Raw genomic sequence first — 20,764 nt, forward strand, 5'->3', positions numbered from 1 at the left:
AGAAAAAGCTACTTTGATTAGTGTGAAATGTCCCATTTGTAGTAGATACATTTAAAATCCTCAAAATCTACATTTAGCTAAGAATGAATACTTGAAGCAACGTCCTCCTTCATAATCTATATACAGACTAACTTGAATTTCAGCATTCCTTCTTTTGACTCAGTCTAAACACGAAGCAAACGATATGGTAGCTTTACAAGTCAGATGTAGCCAAACATCTAAAAGATCTTCCATGAAAATACGGAGTGTTGAGTGCAAATGGGCAAAATTTACTCCACCACTATCGGCCTCCACACGACTAACGGCTGGCATAGCAGGGACGGTTCATCGACAGCACATGAAAGCCGCAACCTGCTTTCCTGTCACAGTGAGGTCGTGGCTACTCAGATTCTAAACAGCCCAGAAACTCCAGTCACCAGAATTGTGCTTCACAGTCCTATGAAATCAGCCACGCTCCTAACGAGGAGCCTAAGATATTCAGAAGTAAAACTGCAGCATCTCCTGAATGCAGTTATATTGGTTTAATATAAATATACAGATATCCACACTCCTGATCCTTAGTGGGCTGTTCCTCTCCAGTTCATCTGGCAAACGCTCAAGCTTTGAAACCAAGCTCCTGCATTCCCACCTCTGAGAGGGTTTCCGAGGCACTGACTCGAATCCTCTCCCTGTGGTCAGGCTGAATGAAGTGCTCCCTTTTCTCCACTCCCAGAGCAATCTGTTCAAACCTCTGTTACGTACTTACCATGTTGAATTATAATTTATTTGTTTACTTGTTTGTCTCCCACTCTAGGCTGTTAAGTTCCTTGAAGAAGGAGAATTGGTTCTATTCACCTTTGTAACCCCAGTACCTAGGGCTGCACCTGGCAAATAGGTGTTTCATAAATGATGGTTCGAAGAACAAATGACCCAGAGCACAGTGCCATTCCTCGAGCATGCCATGCGTTTTCATGCCTTTGCTCATGCTGATTCCTTTCCTGGGATGCCCCCTGCTGCATTTTTCAGCTAGCTCAGAAGTCACCTGCTCGTAGGACTGTAGAAGCTAAACTCCTCCGACCCTCTAAGGCCTCTCACGGGACTGCCTGCCTACTTCTCTGTGCTCCTTTGTTCACCAATGAAACTCACTTCATTCCTCGGGCCGTGGAACTTCTCCTACTGTATCCTAACATTAGAGGTCTGCTGCTTTCTGGATCAGTTACAGTATCCTAGATGGCAGGTGTTACCAAAGGCCTCTCTTTTGTGGTTCCAACACAGTGTAAGGACCACAGACATTCAAGTAAGGCTTAATATTCCATTCTTCCAACTGTGGGGAATTATTCTATTCTTTTGTTCTTCCTTCCTTCCTTACGCAGTTAATGTTAACAAGATGATAACACTCTTGCGTGAAAAATGCCAAACATGGGCTTCCCTGGTGGCGCAGTAGTTGAGAGTCCGCCTGCCGATGCAGGGGACACGGGTTCGTGCCCCGGTCTGGGCCCGTGAGCCATGGCCGCTGAGCCTGCGCGTCCAGAGCCTGTTGCTCCACAACGGGAGAGGCCACAACAGTGAGAGGCCCGCGTACCGTACCGCAAAAAACAAAACAAAACAAAACAAAAAACAAACAAACAAAATGCCAAACACTATCGCATGCTAATATGACATGAATTTCAAGCACTACTTCTTTTCCTACCAACTACAAATAAGGGTCACTGTCCTATAGGAAGCCAGTCACATTTTCAAGAAAGTGAACCCTTCTCTCAATATAAAGAAAACATGCAAAAAAAATTTAAGTTCTTACATTAGTTCTCCGCCTTGGAATAAGAATGTAAGAGAATCACATTTAGTATTCAGAATCTCTTGGGAGGGGAAACTTCAAGATGAGAAGCATCATTAAGTAACACTTAGAACAGCAATTTTAATTAACTGTTCTTGGCAGTAATAGAAAAACCACTAACCAGGATTTTACTAATATCCTTGATAAGAACTTTTTCTCCTCAAACTGGTATTTTAAGAAAACAACAACCAACGAGGTCAATAACAGTTAAGATTAAATCCCAAGACATTCAGCTGTCTTTGCTCCATTATGCTGGTTTTTGGACCATTAGATCTGCAAAAATATCTAAGTGATGAAGCAATTTTTGTATTTTCCAGCACTTGTACCAGTGAATGGTATTCTTTCATAGCTGTTTTAAAAAATATCTGTCACAGAGTTTCTTGTTCATTAATCATTCATGGAGTTTTTAATTCAGAATTTTTTTCCCTTTGGAGGGCAGGAATTCTCACAACGACCGTTTAAGAACCAGCAGTTCTCTGACCTGTCTGCATGGCTTTTTATGCAGAACAATTTAAATCTTTAGGACTGGTACACACCAAATTTAATAAAATTCAAATCTTTTCAACAAGTTGATTGTCAAACAAATGCTTTACAGTTTTGTTACAAAATCAAAAGAAAATGTTGACTAATTCCTTCTGAAAAAAGCAAATTTTCCCCAGCAAAGGCAACAATGCTGAATTTTTCCTGTGATTCTGGTCACCTTAAAACCTAAGCAGATCAATGCTGGTAAAGGCACTGGAGAATATAGTACTGGTTTCCTCCGATTTCTCCTTAGCCTATAACATCTTACAAGAAAAAACGGTCCAATTTCAAATTCATTCATAGGGGAAAGGTTTTCTGAAGGGTGGTTCTAACCGTTAACTTTAAAACCAAAATGTAAACAGAGCTGAAACCAAGCAGTTTAAACCACACTGGTTTTGATGTCACTTAATGAACCTTAGTCCATATGTAATCAAGTTTACATAGTTGGTTCAAGCCAAAATTTTGGCTTCAGAGAAACGATTCTAATGCCAAGTCTCTGATCAGTGGTGTAACATGGCAATGACTGTATCACTCCTTAACGTTTTAAGTGCGTGATGCGACTTCTGAAACTCTTTAACGTTCTTAAAAAAATGAATGAGAATTTAAACAGTCAACCATGAAAGGCAAACAGGGTACAGTGACAAAACAAAACAAGGGAAAATAAAAACACACGCACACAAAATCCAACCCAGACTGCAGGACCAGGAGTTCCAGCCTGACATTTTCAGGTAAAGTTGCATAAATTTCCTAAGAGCCTGCCGTGAACCTGAATGTCCTCACGAAATAAAACGAGGGAATTGGGTGCAATGCCATCTGTGGTCTTGGCTACCTCCTATACCTGTGATTCTCTGTGCAAATTCCTCAGCTTCAATTCGCTCCTTAGACCAGGTTCACTGGTTTGCACAGTGTGCATCACTGAAGCAACTTCAGAACCACCCTCAGGGAGCAATTCAACACACAGGATCCTAAGCATTGAAAGGACAGGCCCGGCCGACAGAGAAGGGCTCGAGCGGCATTTACTACCCCAGAATACCCAATAATAGTGTGCTTCAGACATGTTTACAAACGGCACTTTATAGAGCGCTAAATACTGCCTTTACTTAGGTCTGCATGAGATCAATTTTTGTAAGATTTTTTGGCATCTAATTTAAAACATCTGATTTAATGGAGATTCTCGTAGCCACAGCTCTCTCAAAGGGAGAGGAAGGGAACTTGAGCATTGCTACATGCCTTACGGAGCTCGCCTCGCTCTTCAGGGGGGAAACAGAAGCAGCTGTAGCAGACAGTGTGCTCATGAATCAGTGTAGTCCTGTGGAACATTTGTCAAGTGTTTCACAGCGGGGGTAAAAAGTTAATAAAATAATAAGCAAAGTAATCTAGTTAGATCTTCATTAGTTTTACTTATTTAGGTTATTACTCATTTTAGGTGGCTACCAAGCTCAGTGCTGTAGACAGCCTTCATAAATAAGGTCTTCTGTTCCCATTAGTCTTCTTATTTGTATCTTAATACATGTGAAAGAAAAGAACTTGAGGCCAAATGGTACCTTGGGGCTCAGTTTGGAATAATTTAGTTGGAACAGAAATACAATTCAAAGTGGGATTGTTAAAGTGCCACGTAAACTACCTCCAGGAAGAGCTGACGCCAGCCAGGGCCTTCACTAGCTATTATGTACCTAAGAGGAACAAATCACCTGCGGGTAGACCTTACAACTTACCTCCAGGCCAGCCCTGCCTGATAACTACCGCTGTGCAAAATTTATAATCTTGTCTACGGAATTGATTAAAAGCTTTCAGCACCGCGTGCGGGAGGCTGAACTGTTGCCGCGTTTGTGCAGGATTATCCCGGTCAGCTACGGGCAGAGCACAGGTCCTCCCAGCAGGAGGTCACCACCTGGTAACTGTGAGTGCTCATTTGAAGGGGGTCAAGGGCGGGGCAGGGGGGCTCTGGAGTATACAGCGTTTGCTGCAGACTTGCCCCCTTCGCCCAGCTTAGTTACAGGGGCAAAGCATTTATCTTACGGACAGGGAGCAGGATGGGGCAGCGCATCTGTAGACGGGTGAGCTGGGTGAGTGCAGGGACGCGGCCGGCAGAGCGGTCACTGTTCACCCCCAGCACCCGCCACGCTGCCTGGACTATGGGAGCCCCTCAATAAGGATTTGGCCAATGAATGAACCAAAAGGGGCTCTTCCTTGACTGTGGTTTATCCCAGGATGCTGGATTTCAGTATCTGGGGCCGGGGGTCGATAGATCTGAGGGCTGAAAAGCAAAACCAGAAACAGCCTTTAATCTTTTGTCAGTGAAGAAGAGTCAGGAGTACAGCTTTGCACATTGTGTTTTTCTGTACAGCACTTCATTGAAGTAGTTTGCATTTTCTCATTTTCTGGTTTTGTTTTTCATATGAAAACCTCGTCCTGAGCGGCACTGAGAGTAGCGTCATGGGCTTATCCTGTCAAAGGGCAGTGAAGGGGGAGTGGAGGGGAAACTGATGGACTAAATGAGTTTGTCCTCTGTTGCCCGTTTCCTTTTCTATCCAGGTGATAAACTTCAGCATTTTAACATGAGCACTACTGATTTTCTCACCACACCTGGTGTGTATGGTAGTGGGTGTGTGTGGGTGTGTGTAGGCAGGTGGGGTTTCTTTTACCTGGTCCTTTAATTCTGACAGCTGCCCAGAAAGATTAGTGACCAGCTTCATGGTGGACTCCAGCTTCTCCTGCAGGCTCCTCAGCTCATTCTGTTCTCCTTCCGAATCGCTGCTGACCAGGGACATGGCTCTCATCCTTGGGAACCAGTCAAGGTTTCTTTCCTGGAATCCACATGAAAAAAAGAGGGAGTCACTTCGAAGAGGAGAGACGACAAAGGCAGTCTTATCACACCATCTTTTCTTTGTGCCGTCTTTCACCAGGCTCTTCCTGATTGCTGCAGAACTAATGTACTGTACTGTGTTTTTTTAAACCGTTCAGTAAATATCTTTTTAGTTGAATATAATTAAACTCTCTTAATTCCTAGAAGAAATCACTTTAACATATGAGGAAAAGTGGGTTTCCAAACAAGATTCCTAATCTCCAAATACGACTACTGCCACTCCATCTGTGATCTTTGCAAATGACACAGCTAATGAGATTGGAGTTTTAAAACTGTGTTAAAATATATGTAATAAAATTTACCATTTTAATCATTTAAGTGTACAGTTCAGGGGCATTAAGTGCATCCACATTGCTGTGAGCCATCACCACCGTCCATCTCGGGGATTCATCTTCCCCAACGTCAGCTCCATCCCCGCTGAACAGTAACTCTCCCGCCCCTTGGCAACTGCCTCCTGTTTGCAGTCTGCGGCTTTGACGACTCTACGTACCTCATACCGTGCTGTATATTTTTCAAAGCGTTATACTTGGAAAATCATCTGCAAACACTCTACAAGTACATGAATTTTAAGATCCCGAGTGTTCTGGGATCGACCAGATACGTGTATGGGTGTGTTTGCTTGGTAGAGGGTTGTTAAGAGGCTGAAAATGGGGAGCGGGTTCAGTTTCCCTCTTTGTGAACTTATGGACACCACCTCTCGACTCGTGTTTCCTTTTCCTTCGGGCCTGAAATGGCTGGTGGGTGCTGTCAGTTGGTATAAGAAAGACCCATTCAGTCTCCTTCCCTGTCTGTCTCCTCCCTTCGTTTTGATGCCTGTAGCTCACACCTGTAAACAGCATTTCTCACCGCTGGTTAACAGGATGGACAAGCCTCCTCCTCCCACCTCACTTCTTCCTGCCCACATATGCTTTTCTCATAAAAAGTACACCTCCTGGGTGAGTTCTGTACAGAGAGGCAGGAATGAACTGTAAGAAAAGCTTCATCAGCCGGAGGTAAGGGGAGGCACACTGACTCATTCCACACCCAGCTGGCGTCACATCTCACCTGGGCCATTCGGATCCTGTCGGGATGAATTCTAATAAACATCCTAACACAAATCACGCCCACCCCACCAACACACACACACACACAGAATTTGCTGTTGTTGCTCTGTGTACACCAGAGATCAGCAGAATTTTTCTGCATAGTAAACATTTTCTGATAGTAAATACCTTTGGCTTTCTGGACCATATGGTCTCTGTCACAGCAAATCTGCTATGTAGCCCCCAAACACCCATTTGTGTAGAGTATACACAAATGAACGGGGGTAGCTGTGTTCCGATAAAACTTTATTTACAAATAAATGCTGGTGGAGTTGGCCAACCGCTGTCATATACAATAAAAGGCATCAACATACTCAAAATCAAGAACAAAATACCACAAGACGTCTAAATTTTAAAAAGCAACATAACTAAACCGTGTCTTGACCTAATGCAATCTAGCAATATAGAAGCCAAACAAGAACTAGTTGAAAATACTACAAAGAAGGCATACCACGGTGGCACGAGGTGTCCCATCTACTAGACAGCATTTGCTTAAGACGTGTGGGGAGTCTAGTCGGGACTCACTAGCCTGCCAGCATCCTGAGAGCAGGAAACACCTTAGTACAGTGACTGGAACACAGCAGACCCTTGATAAATATCTGTGGAAGCAAGGAGTGATAAAGCCACTGTCTCCTAGGTGGGCCCTGCTAACTAATGCTTAAATGGTAAACCTCCATTGCTTAGAATGACTGCTGGAGGAGGGAAGTGATGCTGTTTACCTTGCTGTGCCACACACCCTGTGATCAACACTCCCTTCCCATGTGCCCCGATGTTAGCCTATACTCGTTCTCATCAGCCTCCCACCGCAGACAGAGCAGTGGGCAAAAGGATGTTTGACAAAACACCCCATTTCAAAGACGACCAGCCTAAAACCCTGGAGCGTTGCCACGTCTAATCAGTTTTCTGCTGTGTGTCTACAGCGAAGAGGAGAGAGCAGACATCTGAAAACATTTAAGCACAGTGGCGACACTGAAAGGCAGCTGAGGTCACCTGTCACTGATCATACCACTGCCCCATGTTAGTCCTTCACACGTCATCCCACCTTCCCACCGTGCCACTCTCAGGGAAGAAGCCCCTGACTGCTCGGGGCACACGGAGGGGACAGGTGGCTGGCGGTTACTCACTCTCACTAGGCAGCGTGGGCCCCGTGACAGAGGAAGAGATGGGTGGCCAGGCTGATGGGCCACGGGCACAGCTGCAGCAAGGCCGGCCGTGTACCCGAGACCGGATACCCACGGGGACGGCTGCAAATATCTGCACGCTGACCCCTGAGGAGAGCGAGGTGAAGAGGAAAGATCCAAAGTCCCACTTAAACCGTCAGACTCAGGAGCACGTGGACACACCACCAGTGGGGCTATGACAGAATGTGACGTAGCAGGGAGTTCAGAGACCGCTAAGGCCTACCCTGCATGGTAACGCAGGACACGGCCCCGGGAGGGAGGAAACAATCCCTACGTTTCAAAGGAGATCCCGCGGCTGATCTGGTGTTTACAAAGTGTAAACTCCTATTACTGAGTATATTTGGGGGGAAACATTTGATAGCTCTCTAGATTCAAGTCAGAAGTACAATAAGCACTCTCGGAAGAAAACATTTTAAAAAATACAGCATATTCGACGAATACTTAAGGAGCCCTTACCTTACATGCTTGGTTCTGAGGAAACAGCAGTGAGCCCCCTGCACTTGGTCACCGCCTCCTGGACCTCTTTAAAGTGGACATGGCTTTGAGACCTAAGTATGAGGTAGGGTTCCTGCCATCAGAGTGCTTGACTTTAGTTAAGGAGAGTGGACATTTCAGTTAAAAAAAGAAGAAACAAAGCAGCGAGGCCGTGTCAAATGAGCGGCAGGAAGAGAAGGGTCAACATAAGGACTGACTACAGTGGTTTTGCGTGGCTGGAATCCTCTTTGTGGAGGGCCTGAAGGAAGGTTATCACTTGGCCAGACGCGGGGCCAGCGTGAGGGCCTTCTCAGCAGAGGGGGTGCTGGCACAGCCCTGAAACCAGTGGGGCTGCAGTTGGGGCGGAGGGCAGACAGGCGGGGCAGCAGCCCAGACTGTGGAGCACGGGAGAGCCATGCCAGCTGGGCTGGGGAGGGAGAGGGACGGCGGTGACAGGAAGAGGCCTGGACACATGGGTGGCGGGGAAGGGGAGGAAGTGACCTGGAGCCCCTGCCTGACGAGGCGCTGGCAGAGAGAGGGGCCGTGTACGAGAAGGAGTGAGAGCTCACCTGCAGCCCACCGACTGCCGACATGCAGAGGAATGTACAACTGCCTAAAATGGGTAGAGAATTCGTCTCAGACCTGGCTCTCAAATTTCATGTTCATTTGCTTAGCAAACCCTCCATAAAAATAGAAAACACAGATTTCCAAACAGAGTCCACATTAAACAGGTCTTCAAAAAAGAAGACAGAAAATCGATGCAAGATTCTGTACGTAGCTTAAGTTCCTTAAGTTTAAGGAACAGTTTCTTTTCCTTATTCTAACAGCAAGCGACCGCATGACTATAGATGAAAAAGAATTTTTCCATGGCAGATTCCCACCCCCTTGCATGGTGTATGTGATTTGATCTCTGGACTCCCAGGCAGTGATTTCAGAAAGGTCTCTGACAAATGCAAAACGCACAGACCTCATCCAACAACCGTTTACTGAATACTTCTAATTTCTGTGCCTGGCACAGGGCTGAGTGCTGAGGGTCTAGAGATGAGGAAGACAAGGTCCCTGCCCCCAAGGGGTGGAATGCAGTACAAGGAAGGTGTAGTGCAGGGCTCAGGGCATGGCTCTTCGCTTTCGTGGACCCCACTGCAGCCCTACCTCCAAGTCCTGAGTGCCCAGTGAGTATCCGCTAGGCCATCGAATGGGGCCCACCGGCCTTAAAGTGGCTGCTACTGGCATCTTTGCTCCTCATGCAGTGGCCAGGAGATGCATCAGATGCTGTTCGTTTTCGCTTTATCTGTACTTCTGTAAGTGGGCTGCCACCTGTAATCCTGGGGCATGAAGGCCCTGCCCAAGGGGTACACAAAGCCATAGACAGAAATAATGCATCTTCTTAGAATGTCCATTTCAGTCAGTGGTGAACGATCCAAAATATTTTTATATTAAACTCAAAATATGCCCTGGAGAACATGAAACCCCAAGATTTTAAAGAAATGTCATACTTTTCACAGGCCACTCTGTACCACGTGCCCCAATCCTGGCGATACACCTTCGTTCTCCATTTCATGAGAGTCCTTCAGTACAAAGGGAGGAACAGGATTTCCTGGTCAAGATGTTTACCAATTACCACCTTAAAGGTTCTCCCTCACTGCCCTCCTCCAATAACAATGCAAAGCAGAGCTGGGGCCCCGTCCAAGCCTTAAACCACAGGAAACAAGGTATCCAAGTGCTCTCGATGGTGTGTGCCGGTAGCTCTTCTGCCCCGACATAGGTACGTACCCAAATTTGCGGTCCTAGGTGGTGCCAGTATTTTAATTAAATAATCATCCTGGGGGCTTCCCTGGTGGCGCAGTGGTTGAGAGTCCGCCTGCCGATGCAGGGGACACGGGTTCGTGCCCCGGTCCGGGAAGATCCCACATGCCGCGGAGCGGCTGGGCCCGTGAGCCATGGCCGCTGAGCCTGCGCGTCCGCAACGGGAGAGGCCACAACAGTGAGAGGCCCGCGTACCGCCAAAAAAACCAAACCAAAACAAAACAAAAAATCATCCTGGGCTGTTAAGTCTAATCTCAAATTACCAGGGAGCATCTAGTAGTTAAAATTAATGAACAATTCTGGCCACACTGTTCTGTTTCCATTCGGCTTTGCACCCTGCACTGTGGCATAAGCCCCGACGCGGCGTGGAGGCTGCTCACCAGCAGGACCCTCTGCACAGAGATCGAAACCTTTACAGGAAGATAGTTAAGACTATCCCAGTCCTGGCCTTGGAGCGGAGAGAGAACACCTGAGTCCAGTCACTTTCTCTTTAGCTCAGACTTCCACAGCAAATGCTGAGTGCTCAGTGACTCCAGGGAAGCCTCCGCCCGTGGTTCCCCGGCCAGCCAGGGGCTGAAGGTCCATAAATGTTTGCAAAATCCTGCCTTTATGTCCATTCCAGATCAAAAACATATCTCAGTATCCTGGCTTCTCTTGCCTTTTTAAGAAAGTCATCAACGAAGGCACTTTTGTTTATACATGAATTCATCTTGGGCTCTGTGTGTGTGTGTGTGCGCGTGCGTGTGCGTGCGTGTGTTCAGGAGGGTGGGTCTGGGGAGGCTCGTGGGTTCACTGCACGTCTCTCAGCCGCATCTGTCGCTCTGGGTCTGAGGGCCCCTGTGTGCTTCCCTTGCTTTCCTTGCTGCTGGTACCTCGCATACCAATGTCATTAGGCACTGTCTGCCCTGGTCCTCCTACAATCCAGCCAGTGCAGTTCCCGTCACAGCAAGCACTTCCTCGTCAGAGCAGACAAACCGACTCAAGCCACAGCCGGAAGCAGGCTGACCACAAGTGCTAAGGTTCTGGTTAGTTCTTTTCTAGGTAAAGTTGGAAAAGTCCCTGCAAAGGCAAACACTGAAGTTTTAGACACGGGGGCGGCACTGACCTCTTGAAATGTTCTTGACTGGAAAGAGGGAGGCTGTGTGTGTGAGAGAGAGAGAAACACAGAGAGAGAGGAGAGGAAGTTGGATTGTATGATGCAAATGCTCATCATTCTGAGAAGCGTTTTTTTTTTTTTTCTTCTTCCCAGGTTCAACTGAAGAGGCTGTTCTAAGAAAGACAACTGAGATCATCAGTCACCTCCTCAGAGAAAGTCCACTGAGGTAGAGTTTTGTTTACCCTGTAAACAACGCAACATTTACTGTTGAATCCCTTATTCTTTTACAGTCAGACTAGAGAAATGCAATTTTTTTTTTTTTTTTTTTTGGTGGGGGCATGAGGGTCAAAGAAGGGGTCATGGTCGAGAAGATGGGTCCTGGGAAGATGGACCTGTAAGCCATAGAATCCCCTTGGGGAAGACTCAGGAAGGCAAAGACTGTCCTTTCAACTCAAGTGTCAAATGCGTTTCCACTTATCTTACCAAGCAAGACGACAAACAGGATTTTCGCAGAGTGCCTGGCGATGCTTAGGTGACAGGAGTGACTGAGGGGCAGGCCTGGAGACAGATCCTTGGCTGCCCCATGTATCCAAACCTCCCCATGTATCCAAACCCCCAGAAAATGCCTGGAAGAGAGTGGAAGGGGAGGATTGAAGATAATCCTTAACTTTTCTAAAGCAGGAATATATTACACTCAATAAACTTTAAATATTTGCCCCTCTTGTGAGTTAGGGTGACTATTTGCATTGAAGAGGAAGAAAATAATGTTTAGAGCTCATTTTTCTAAGATCATGGAAAACAAACAAACAAAACCCAGAATCCATTGCTTTGGGTGAAAAAACAGTGATAGTAACTCTAAGTACGCTCACTGACTCCAAAATTGTCATTATAGTATCTATTATATATTAAAAAAAAAACTAAATTGAAAAAATAGATTCCAAAGGTAAGAAGATTGAGGGTTGGGGGCTAGAGGGATGGACAGGTAGAGCACAGAGGACTTGGAGGACAGCGAACCTATTCTGTTTGCTGCTGTAACAGCGGATCCACGTCATACATTTGTCAAAAGCTACAGAACGTACAGCGCCAAGAGTGAATCCTAACGTAAACTACTGTCTTTGGTTAATAATGACGTATCTAGATTAGTTTATCAATTGTAGTAGCTACACCACAGTAATACAGAAGTTAGTAACGGGAACTGGCGGGTGAGGTGGGGAGAAGGGGGCATACGGAACTCAGTCCTTTCTGCTCAGTGTTTCCTGTACAAAATAAAACCTATTTAAAAAAATGGATCCCACACCTGGAATTTGTTGGCCAGCCTGAAATGAAATTCAAGGGTCCAGGTCCCTGTCTCTCACAGGTTTGTTTCCGTAGCAAGCCCACGCCGTCAGCGTGTCAGTGGGAAGAGCTGCGTCCTAGGATCCGCAGCTGAAGCCCTGACAGTCCAGAATGTTCACAGGACATGAGCTGGGGTGAGTCAGCCAACCAGCCTGGGTCTCTGCTCCTTTTTTTTTTTTTTTTTTTGAGAGATTACTGGCTACTTCACAGGGTTAATGTGTGGATCCAATGGCTGTAAGAACGTGTCCCGTCAACTGGAAAGCGCTGTGCACAAGTTAGTTCTCCCCCTCCCGGGGGGAGGGTTTCGGTTTTAGAGGCACAGATTTCTCTTTTGCCGATGGAGCCACGGGAAGGGTGCCCACGCTGCTCGCAAGCGCAGGCGTCAGCGTGGTCTGCTGCTCTTGTCTCGGACGACATCACCCAGACAGGCCCCATTATATAATCTTCAGCTGGGATGGAATGACCACTCACCCTTCCAGACTCAGTTAATAGCTGTCCTTGGACGTTACTGTGTAAGAGAGACGGCCCCCGCCAGGGAGAGAACCGCACCCATTTCTGATGAAATCCCTAGGCAGAGTCAGCTGCAGAGTCACTGCCTCATGTCACTCTGGGCCCTCAGGTGAAGTGATGCCGGGCTCTCACTGGGGCCACGAGAAAGCAGCGCTCCCTACTTGGAGAGGTGCAGCTGGGTCCTGGGCCCCTGGGGTGGCGGGAGGAAGAAGCCTGAGGTCACAGAGGAGGGGAGAAAGGTGGGGGATGGCCTGTGCTGGAACAGGGCAGGGCGGGCGGGGCGGAGATTCCTGATGAAGAGCCCTCAGGCGAACTCGGCTTCTCCCAGGCTGGCTCAGGATGTTCCGCTCAGGCCACGTCCCCTGCACGTTCAGTTAGCTAAGCAATCTACCAGAATGTTCCTTGTGGTTACGTATGGGATTTTAACAGTGTTTCTTGGTTGGCCTCTATTCTTTTTTGCATTCCACGAGTTTTAAACTTTGATCTCTTTATACAATGATGGTTTTTTTGGTTGGTTTTTAGCCTACTTAAAAGGCTTTCCAAAGTTCTTTGCTGTTGTTTTGGGGAAAAAGACCTAGTGTTTGTCTTTGGACCTACAATCACGCACACCCACGTGCCACCCCGCTCGCTGCCTCACCTGCAGCAGGGCGCCGCGAGATAGCGTGTCGGCCTCTGGCTGCTGCGCTGGAAATCTCCTCCTGATTGAAATGGTTTTACTGAAGGCCAGCCCTGCCTAGACACCCTGAGAAACCGGTGATGGGAGGGTGTCATCTTTGTCACCGTCCGTACGACTTCAGTGAGAATTCAAGGGCGCGCCACCAGCGCCATCCTGACCTGAGAGGGGTTTGGAAGGCAAGGTGCCCACAGCCTGAACTCTTCCGGGAGAAAGTACAATTCTCCAGATTCCTCAGTCCTTTCCAACCGCCCCATTTTACCAACCTGCCCCTTGCACTCTGACCCACACACTCACTAGCTCGTTCACATGGGTCTCCTCTCTCCCTCCTGATACCTCCCTGCATCCACTCCTGACGCAGACCCTCGGTAGTCGTTTGAAAGTTGCTTCGTGGAACTGTAGAGCTAAAGGTGGCCTAAGAGACCCTCTGGTTCAACTTTCTCACTTTACAGGTGGTAACACGGGGGCCCTGTAAAAAAGTGCGTTTGTGAAAGGAGACACTGAGACCTTGTCCACGTCGTGACCTTTAAATACAAACAGCTGTACCTAAATGCTAGCATCTTTTCCTCATTCTCACATTCCCTAGACACACACTAGTAGGCCTCATTCTGAAGAAATACATTTTAAAGAATCCTGAATATATGTACTCGATAAGAACGAATTCAGAACATTCTCATAAAAGCCAGGGGGTCACACACCTCTCAGTGGCATCGCGCACTACCGCCCGGCTCTGTCAGACGCAGCCCGTGTTCAGAGCAGAGAGGAAATGAAGGAGTGCAGGCCAGGGAGTTACCGGCGTGGCTATGGAGTCGGGGACCGAAGGGGCAGGGCGGGCGGCCCAGTGGGGTCTGCGGCGGGGGAGGGGCAGGAGGCGGGCTCAAGGTGTGGAAGGGAGGAAAGTGCATTTTGGGAGCTTAAAAAATCTGCTGAATTGGGAGAAATGTGCGTGTAAACAAATATTTTACATACGTGTACAAACACGTCAACCCCTACACACACCCTGGGGCTGATGAGCCAAGGGGAGACCCTAGCAGAGGCGGTGAACACGCCGGCAGCCGTGCTCATACTGCGCCCAGGCTCACGGACCCCACGCTCGGGCGGACCGAGTGCCGGGGCCCCGCGCGAGCAGTAAGTTCATGGCTCTGCTCCCCTCTCTGCTGCACACAGTGCCCTCGCACACCTTGGCGAAGGGCAGGCGTGGGAAACTCGGAAGAGAGGGCCGGGAGGGCCCTGCAGGCCCGGCTCCCATGCCCAGCGCTTCCGGACAGGAGGAAGCCGCCCATGAAGCGCGGCCGGGCAGGGGCGGCTTCGTACCTTCAGACTGGAGGGCGGGACGTGGTGTGAGCCTGGGTGGGGAAACCGAAGCTCTGCAGCTGCCATGGACACGAACCCCGGCTCAAGTGCAGAGGGCGGGGCGAGAGCGCGCCTGGCCGGCTGGGTGGCACGTCCAGTGATGCTGACGCGCTGTTTCCAGCCGCCAAGGGGCGAGTGCCAAATCCCTCTCCACTTCTCCCTCACTCCGACGTGCCTGAACTCTGCCGTGGTGTCAGCGAGCTTCAGAAAGCTTTCTGGGCCGGATGAGAGGGCGGCACAGCCTGTATCCCTACCCACCCACCGCTGAGGGCTGGCGGAGCCCAGCGGGCATCTTAAGCAACTCCGTGGCCTCCCGGCTTAGGCAGGAAAGCAGAAGACACATCTCGGGATCTTATCAACCACCCCCCCACCCCTGCCCCAGCATATCCTCACTGGAATTCCAGCATAAAAGCCCAAACCCGTTCCTGTACATCTGTGCAGAAGCAGAGGGTTTCCATGTCACAGTATCAGCAGCCAGGGCCCGCCTGCCAGGTACACAGTGAAGCACAGGTGAGGCGAGAACTCGGGAAAGGGGAGGTCGGGGAGCGCTAGGTGCACGCCCCTCCCTCCTGCACCCGAAGTCCGAGGAGGTCAAGTGACTGATACAAGATGGAACAAACTGGAAACCTCCGGTGGATCAGTGTGTGTGTTGGGGGGGGGGGGGTGGGTGGGAGTAGGGGGATGGGCAGGCAGGGGGAGAGAGCGGGCTGCTCTACCTGTGAGAAAAAGTCAGCGCCAGGCCTAAGGGAAGATGGATCAGAAGCTCTGACGTTTAATTTTCAGGGAGTTCTGTGCATTCACTTGAGTCCCCTGGGTGTGGGAGCCCAAGTCTGGCTGTGGCTCCGGTGAACCGTCCTTCCCCTTTAACCAACCCCTCTGTCTCCCCAAATGTGGTCACCAAAGGAAATATCATCCCCTGTTCCAAGCTTAGGTGAGGCCCACGAAGTTCATCACATTGTAGCAAGTCCGAATGAACACCTATTGCAGGTACGCCCTTTATAAGAGCTGTTCTCTGCCATTCCTGAGCTCCAGTCTTTTAAACAACCCCTGTAGCACCGGACTCAGGTGGCTGCCTGACTGGCGGTGCTGGCGGCAGCTCAGAGACTTAACCCCATCCTGTTACTTGTGCGCGTTCCCTAGGGGATCCTCTCTCCTGCTCTTCTCCCTACCCCCCTTTTTCCGGCCCTTGCCTCTTCTGAAGGCAGCTAATTCAGCACCGCAGCGGAGAGGAGGGGCCCGGGAGATGAGCCAGTCCTAGTCAGGAAAACCCACCACATCCAGAGCCCAACGGCTGCGGGTTCTCAACACTGAGGCATGTGTGCGAGCACAGATCGAGCCACGCTGAACGTGCACGCGTCAGGACCCCTCCAGGGTGGGCTAATCAGCGGACCTGGCTGTGAATCTCAGCCCGAGCACTTCTCAGCCGTGTGACCCTGGAGAAGCGGTTCGACCTTCCTGGGCTTTAGGTTCCCGTCTGGGAGATGGTGATGGTGCCACCTGCAGTGCTGTTACGGGGACCAAACAAGATCATACACGCAAAGCATTTATCTCAGTACATACTGATTAAACGAGACCTATTACCACGGTATGATCCAGTCTGCTCGGGTCAGGGCGAAGCACGGCACAGCCCAGAGTTCACAGGAGCACCCTCTGTGCCCCAGGATCAGGCTGGCGTGGAAGAAGGTTCTCCCCCGCTAGTTCGCCGTTCAGTTCCCTCGTCAATTCACACACTATCCTGGCAAAGAGGAGGGGCTGGAGCGGCCCCTGTGAACTACGGATGAGCAGTATCCCATCTGGTCACCCTGTCTCTAAAGGCAATTAACTCAAAAACACACCTCTGCAAATACACCTTATGTTGACAAGGTAGAATTCCAAGCTTCAGAAGGGAAATTTCTATTTTATTAGCAAAATAGATGCCTTAATATTTAAGTTATTGTTTGGTCTTCTTTACCAACCTCTCCTCTTAATGCTTCTCGAGTTTCTAACTTTCAAGAATAACTTAGGTCTGCTTTTCAAGGACTGACTTTTATCCTGAGTTTGACTGTCATAGAAAATTGGGCTGCTGGGTCTTTGCTTGGAATCATACATTTGATCTTTTACCTACAACACGCCCACTGTGCAGTATTTAAATTCCTTCAGGCAAAGATACTCACAACTGATTTACCACTTATTCTGGTTAAATACACCAGACTGCATGGCCTGTCAAATCATCATGTATAGACTAACACAAATTCTCATTTCAGCTGGCAATGGAGAAAAGCCAAATAGCGCTAAACGTCATTCAAGCAAGGGCGTGTGGTACGTAAATTATAGTCCAGGGTTAAAAAAAACAGTCCACTTATTACAAAGGCTATCGCCAAAACTCTATGTGGTAGCACCAGACTTCAAGTTCATATGGGGAGAAGGGAACTCAGGGTTTTTTCCTCCTCCTTTGAACTGCCAGGGCTAAGTGAGGTCACTCTGTAGTCACATTTCTCTGAAAGTTCAGCCCTGTCTGGGGCCTGAGTCAACGAATCTGAGACCGGCTCTGCACTACCGGGTGGCGCTGGGAGTCCTGTAACTTAGAGAGTCACAGAAGAGGCTGAGCGTCCCGAAGTCACCTCCGCACAGTGCCACCTCCCATCATGTGCGCAAAGCCAAGAGACGAACCCACCAGCTAACCCAGTATAATCAGGATAGAATCTAACACACAGCACTCCGGGGGCGCTCCCCATGTTGCCGGAACCCCTGGTCCTGGGCAGTGAACCCGAGCGGAGGACAGCCCTAACCGCACAGACAAACGTCACAAGTATCCGTGACCGACTCAACGGAGAGACAGTGATAACGTCAGCCTGGTCCTGCTTCAACGTTTAAGGACGCTTAACAGTTTTAAATTTAAGGGAGAGGAAGACACAGGAATTTTCCACTGGAGGATGCCTGTTCTGACTTTTCTCAGTAATAGCACGTCAACAGCCGAGACGCCTTACGCAGTCCTGGCACCTAGGAGTCGGTGTTCGCACCAGCTGTCCACGCTGCAGCCCTCTGCTTCCCGGCTGACGGCTCTGTGCCTGAGTGCTTACCACCTCTGTCCCCGGGCCCACACGTTCCTCTCCTTTCCGCCACCCCATGGACACGTGAGGGGACACTGATCCCGATTCATACATGGGTCAGGAAAGTCCAGGGACTTGCCCGGGGTTACCGGGCTCGGAAGGGCCGGAGCCAAAACGCACACCTTCCACGTTCTGCCCCCAGATCCCATTCTTAGGTGGTGATGACTGCCTGGGAGGCACCAGCCTGGGCCTGGCTTTGCCAGGAAAGGTCCCATCTCCAGTGAAAGGAAACGGGATGATCAGGAGAGGGAAACCATTCTCTGTTATGTTTAGATGAAAACTAATTTGTGGGTGAACATCCGGTTGCTAAGTTCTTGGCTGTGAGGCAGAGCATCAAATGCTCCTTCTTTCCAGATGTTTCCGTTTCCAGAGAGAGGTCCTGGCCCCCTGACCGTCGGCCAGTTCTCCAGGGAACTGCAGCCTCGGGAGCTGCCCTCTCAAAGTCAGCTTGGGCTTCTAAGAAGCCTTCTCCCATCAGAGCCCCTGGCAGAGTCCACTAAGCAGTTGGTTTTTGAGATGAAAACCTAGTTGCCATCCCTGACACCCCATCTGCAAGCAGTTATTTTCGGGGCGTCTGCAAAGCTCCCCCACCCTCCGAGCGGCCACCCGGGGCCTCTTCCATTTGGTTCTGCAGGGTTGTCTTTTGGCAACTGTGACATCCCAGTTCCTTAGGAGTCTCTGGGATCTGAATGAACGGGCTAAAGGAGAGCTGAAGAAGAACTCAACACCCACCGCCTCGTGCCACGGAGCAAGAGGCGGTTTTCCCGAGGAACCCAAAGGGCCCGTCTCAGTCATTTCTTCTGGGACGTGATAAGCCGAAGGGCCTCACGGACTCCTGGCCGGCTTTTCCTTCCATCTCTGACACTGCTCGTCAGCTGCCCTTCTCCCTCCTGACGCTGGAGTATTTGCAGCCTCCCAGAGTTGGCTTCTTCGAGACATCTCCTGGCTTCTCCTCCCAGAGGCCCGCCTCGCGAGGAGGGATACTGAGGACTGCCGCACCGGCTGGGCTACATCTGGGGCTGCCTCTGTGGCATCTGACTAAGTGAGCCCATGCCCGGGGCAGGCCGGCGGGGGGAAGGAGCCTGCCCCACCGTGGCGGCTGAGTGCCCTCGGGCTGCCAGCCCCCATTGAGTGACTCAGCTGGGCACCCCCAGTTCCTAGCCCACTGTGGCTCTCCAGGGAGCCTGCCCGGCAAGGATTCATGTGGCTTCAGGGCGAGACACCGCCAGGAACGCTGTGGGCAAAATGGCATCGCCTTTCGGCTGGTGGATCGAACGCTTCCTGGGCCCTCGCCCAGCACACGAGACATCTGGTTCCTCAGCAACTTGGACATTCAGAGTTAAGAATTCTTTGATGCTACAGATTTTCAGGCTGTTTGACAAGAAGCTCTCACACAAAGGATGATGTAGATGGGAAAGCGCAGGGAACGCAGGGGGCTCTGAGCATGCTGGGTGGCCGGCGGGGGGGACTTCCGGCTTTTAATCCTCAGCAGGTGACTGCTCACAAGGCTCCTGTTAAGTCTTCGTGACCGAGACAGAAACCCAGAAGTGCACCAGAGTTTTCTGTGACCGTAAAGCAAGGTGATTAACAGAAAACTTCAAAACTGGCCCCCGGAAGACTTAAAGACAGGGCACGTTCAGAGAGAGGCAAACGAAGTAAGGGGAGGAAAGGAATGTGTGATGAGGGTGAAAACTACAGGCTACCTCTTCTAAACGTTAAAGGATTTAATGCAAAGGCAGGGTCGTTTACACAATGCAGACACGTTTGTGTCTGCATGAATGCCGATCAAACACGGTGTAACCTGGCACTGTCGACACGAGGAGGAAAAGGAGGGACCTGAAGACATTTCAGTTAATGTGTCCTGACCCCGGAAACCTCCCCTGTGAACATCTGCACCCGACAAGCACCAGAATTCCCAGTCTCCCTCTCTAAGGACAGACCCTGCTCCCACCTGGCCCAGAGCTGCCAGCACCCTCCCCGTGTCCTCCCAATGCCGGGGTCATGGAGTGCAGTTCCGGGTCATTAAACCCGGGCTTGCATCCCAGCTTCTGAGCTCTTCCTGGGCAGCTTACTTAACCTTAAGCCTCCCTTTCATCTGTAAAAGAGGACATCCATCACCCGCATTCTGGGACTCGTGTCTTTTTCTCCCCCTTCTTTGTGTTATTTTGTCTCCTTGCCTTCTCCTGCTCTGATCGCTCTGGTCTCTCTACCCTTCTTTCTTTCTTTCTTTCTTTTTTTAATTTGGTTGCACATGTGGCGTGCGGGATCTTACTTCCCCGACCAGGGATCGAACCCGGGCCCCCTGCAGTGGAAGCGCGGAGTCCTAACCACTGGAACGCCAGGGAAGTACTGTACCTTCCCTCTTTTAAAACCTTTTAAAAAGTCATCTCTGTGGTGAAACCCCATCTATTTCTCCTCACCCCCAAAGTTCTCTCTTCCTGGCTCCCCACTTTGGGTGGTTTTCTTCCTTCGACACAGTAAGAGACGTGGAAGAGCTTCACAGACCACACAGACAGCTAAGTCCATACAGAAGAAGGAATACTTCTCCTCGGCAGTCACATAACCAGTTTGGATGATAATTTCTTAAAACAGTATCTGTTTTGTCTTCTCTGTTAGACTCTTACTATTCGGTTATGATTCACGAACCGGCAGCTTTGGCATCCCCTGGAAGCTTGTTGGAAATGCGGAATCTCAAGTTCTGCCAGTGCCTGCTGAATCAGAATCTGAATTCTAACCAGCTCTCGAGATGACTCATGTGTACATTAAATTATGAGAAGCACAGAATTAGACTTAAGGGCCTCCATGGTACAGACAGTACAGCATCCCCAGAAAGCCCCTCAGAACTGGGTGCTCAAGAACTAGGGCCCCGTGAGTACTGGCCTGCCTGTGTCCACCGCCAGTGACCAGCCCTCACCTGGGGTTCCTTTGCATAAAAAGCTTTAAAATCACATCTGCATAAAAAAA

The 20,764-nt window shown here is 49.6% G+C and overlaps 2 protein-coding genes across 8 annotated transcripts in view; one reads left to right on the forward strand and one right to left on the reverse strand.

Moving 5' to 3' along the window:
- LOC115859116 (uncharacterized) overlaps positions 1-12,269 on the forward strand; it is a 193,978-nt gene extending 181,709 nt beyond the window's left edge. The window contains exons 8-9 of the mRNA XM_070046782.1: positions 9,444-9,703; positions 10,994-12,269. The gene's annotated coding sequence lies outside the window, so the exon portion shown is untranslated. The remainder of the gene's footprint in view (positions 1-9,443; positions 9,704-10,993) is intronic.
- Positions 1-20,764, reverse strand: part of ITPR1 (inositol 1,4,5-trisphosphate receptor type 1) — a 319,423-nt gene that overhangs the window by 4,366 nt on the left and 294,293 nt on the right. For all 7 annotated transcript variants that reach the window (XM_070046603.1, XM_060308111.2, XM_060308109.2 and 4 more), the window contains one exon: positions 4,981-5,142. In XM_070046603.1, the coding sequence (XP_069902704.1) occupies positions 4,981-5,142 (162 nt within the window). The remainder of the gene's footprint in view (positions 1-4,980; positions 5,143-20,764) is intronic.

The sequence above is a fragment of the Globicephala melas genome, chromosome 11 (assembly GCF_963455315.2).
Source record: "Globicephala melas chromosome 11, mGloMel1.2, whole genome shotgun sequence".
Lineage (NCBI taxonomy): Eukaryota > Metazoa > Chordata > Mammalia > Artiodactyla > Delphinidae > Globicephala > Globicephala melas.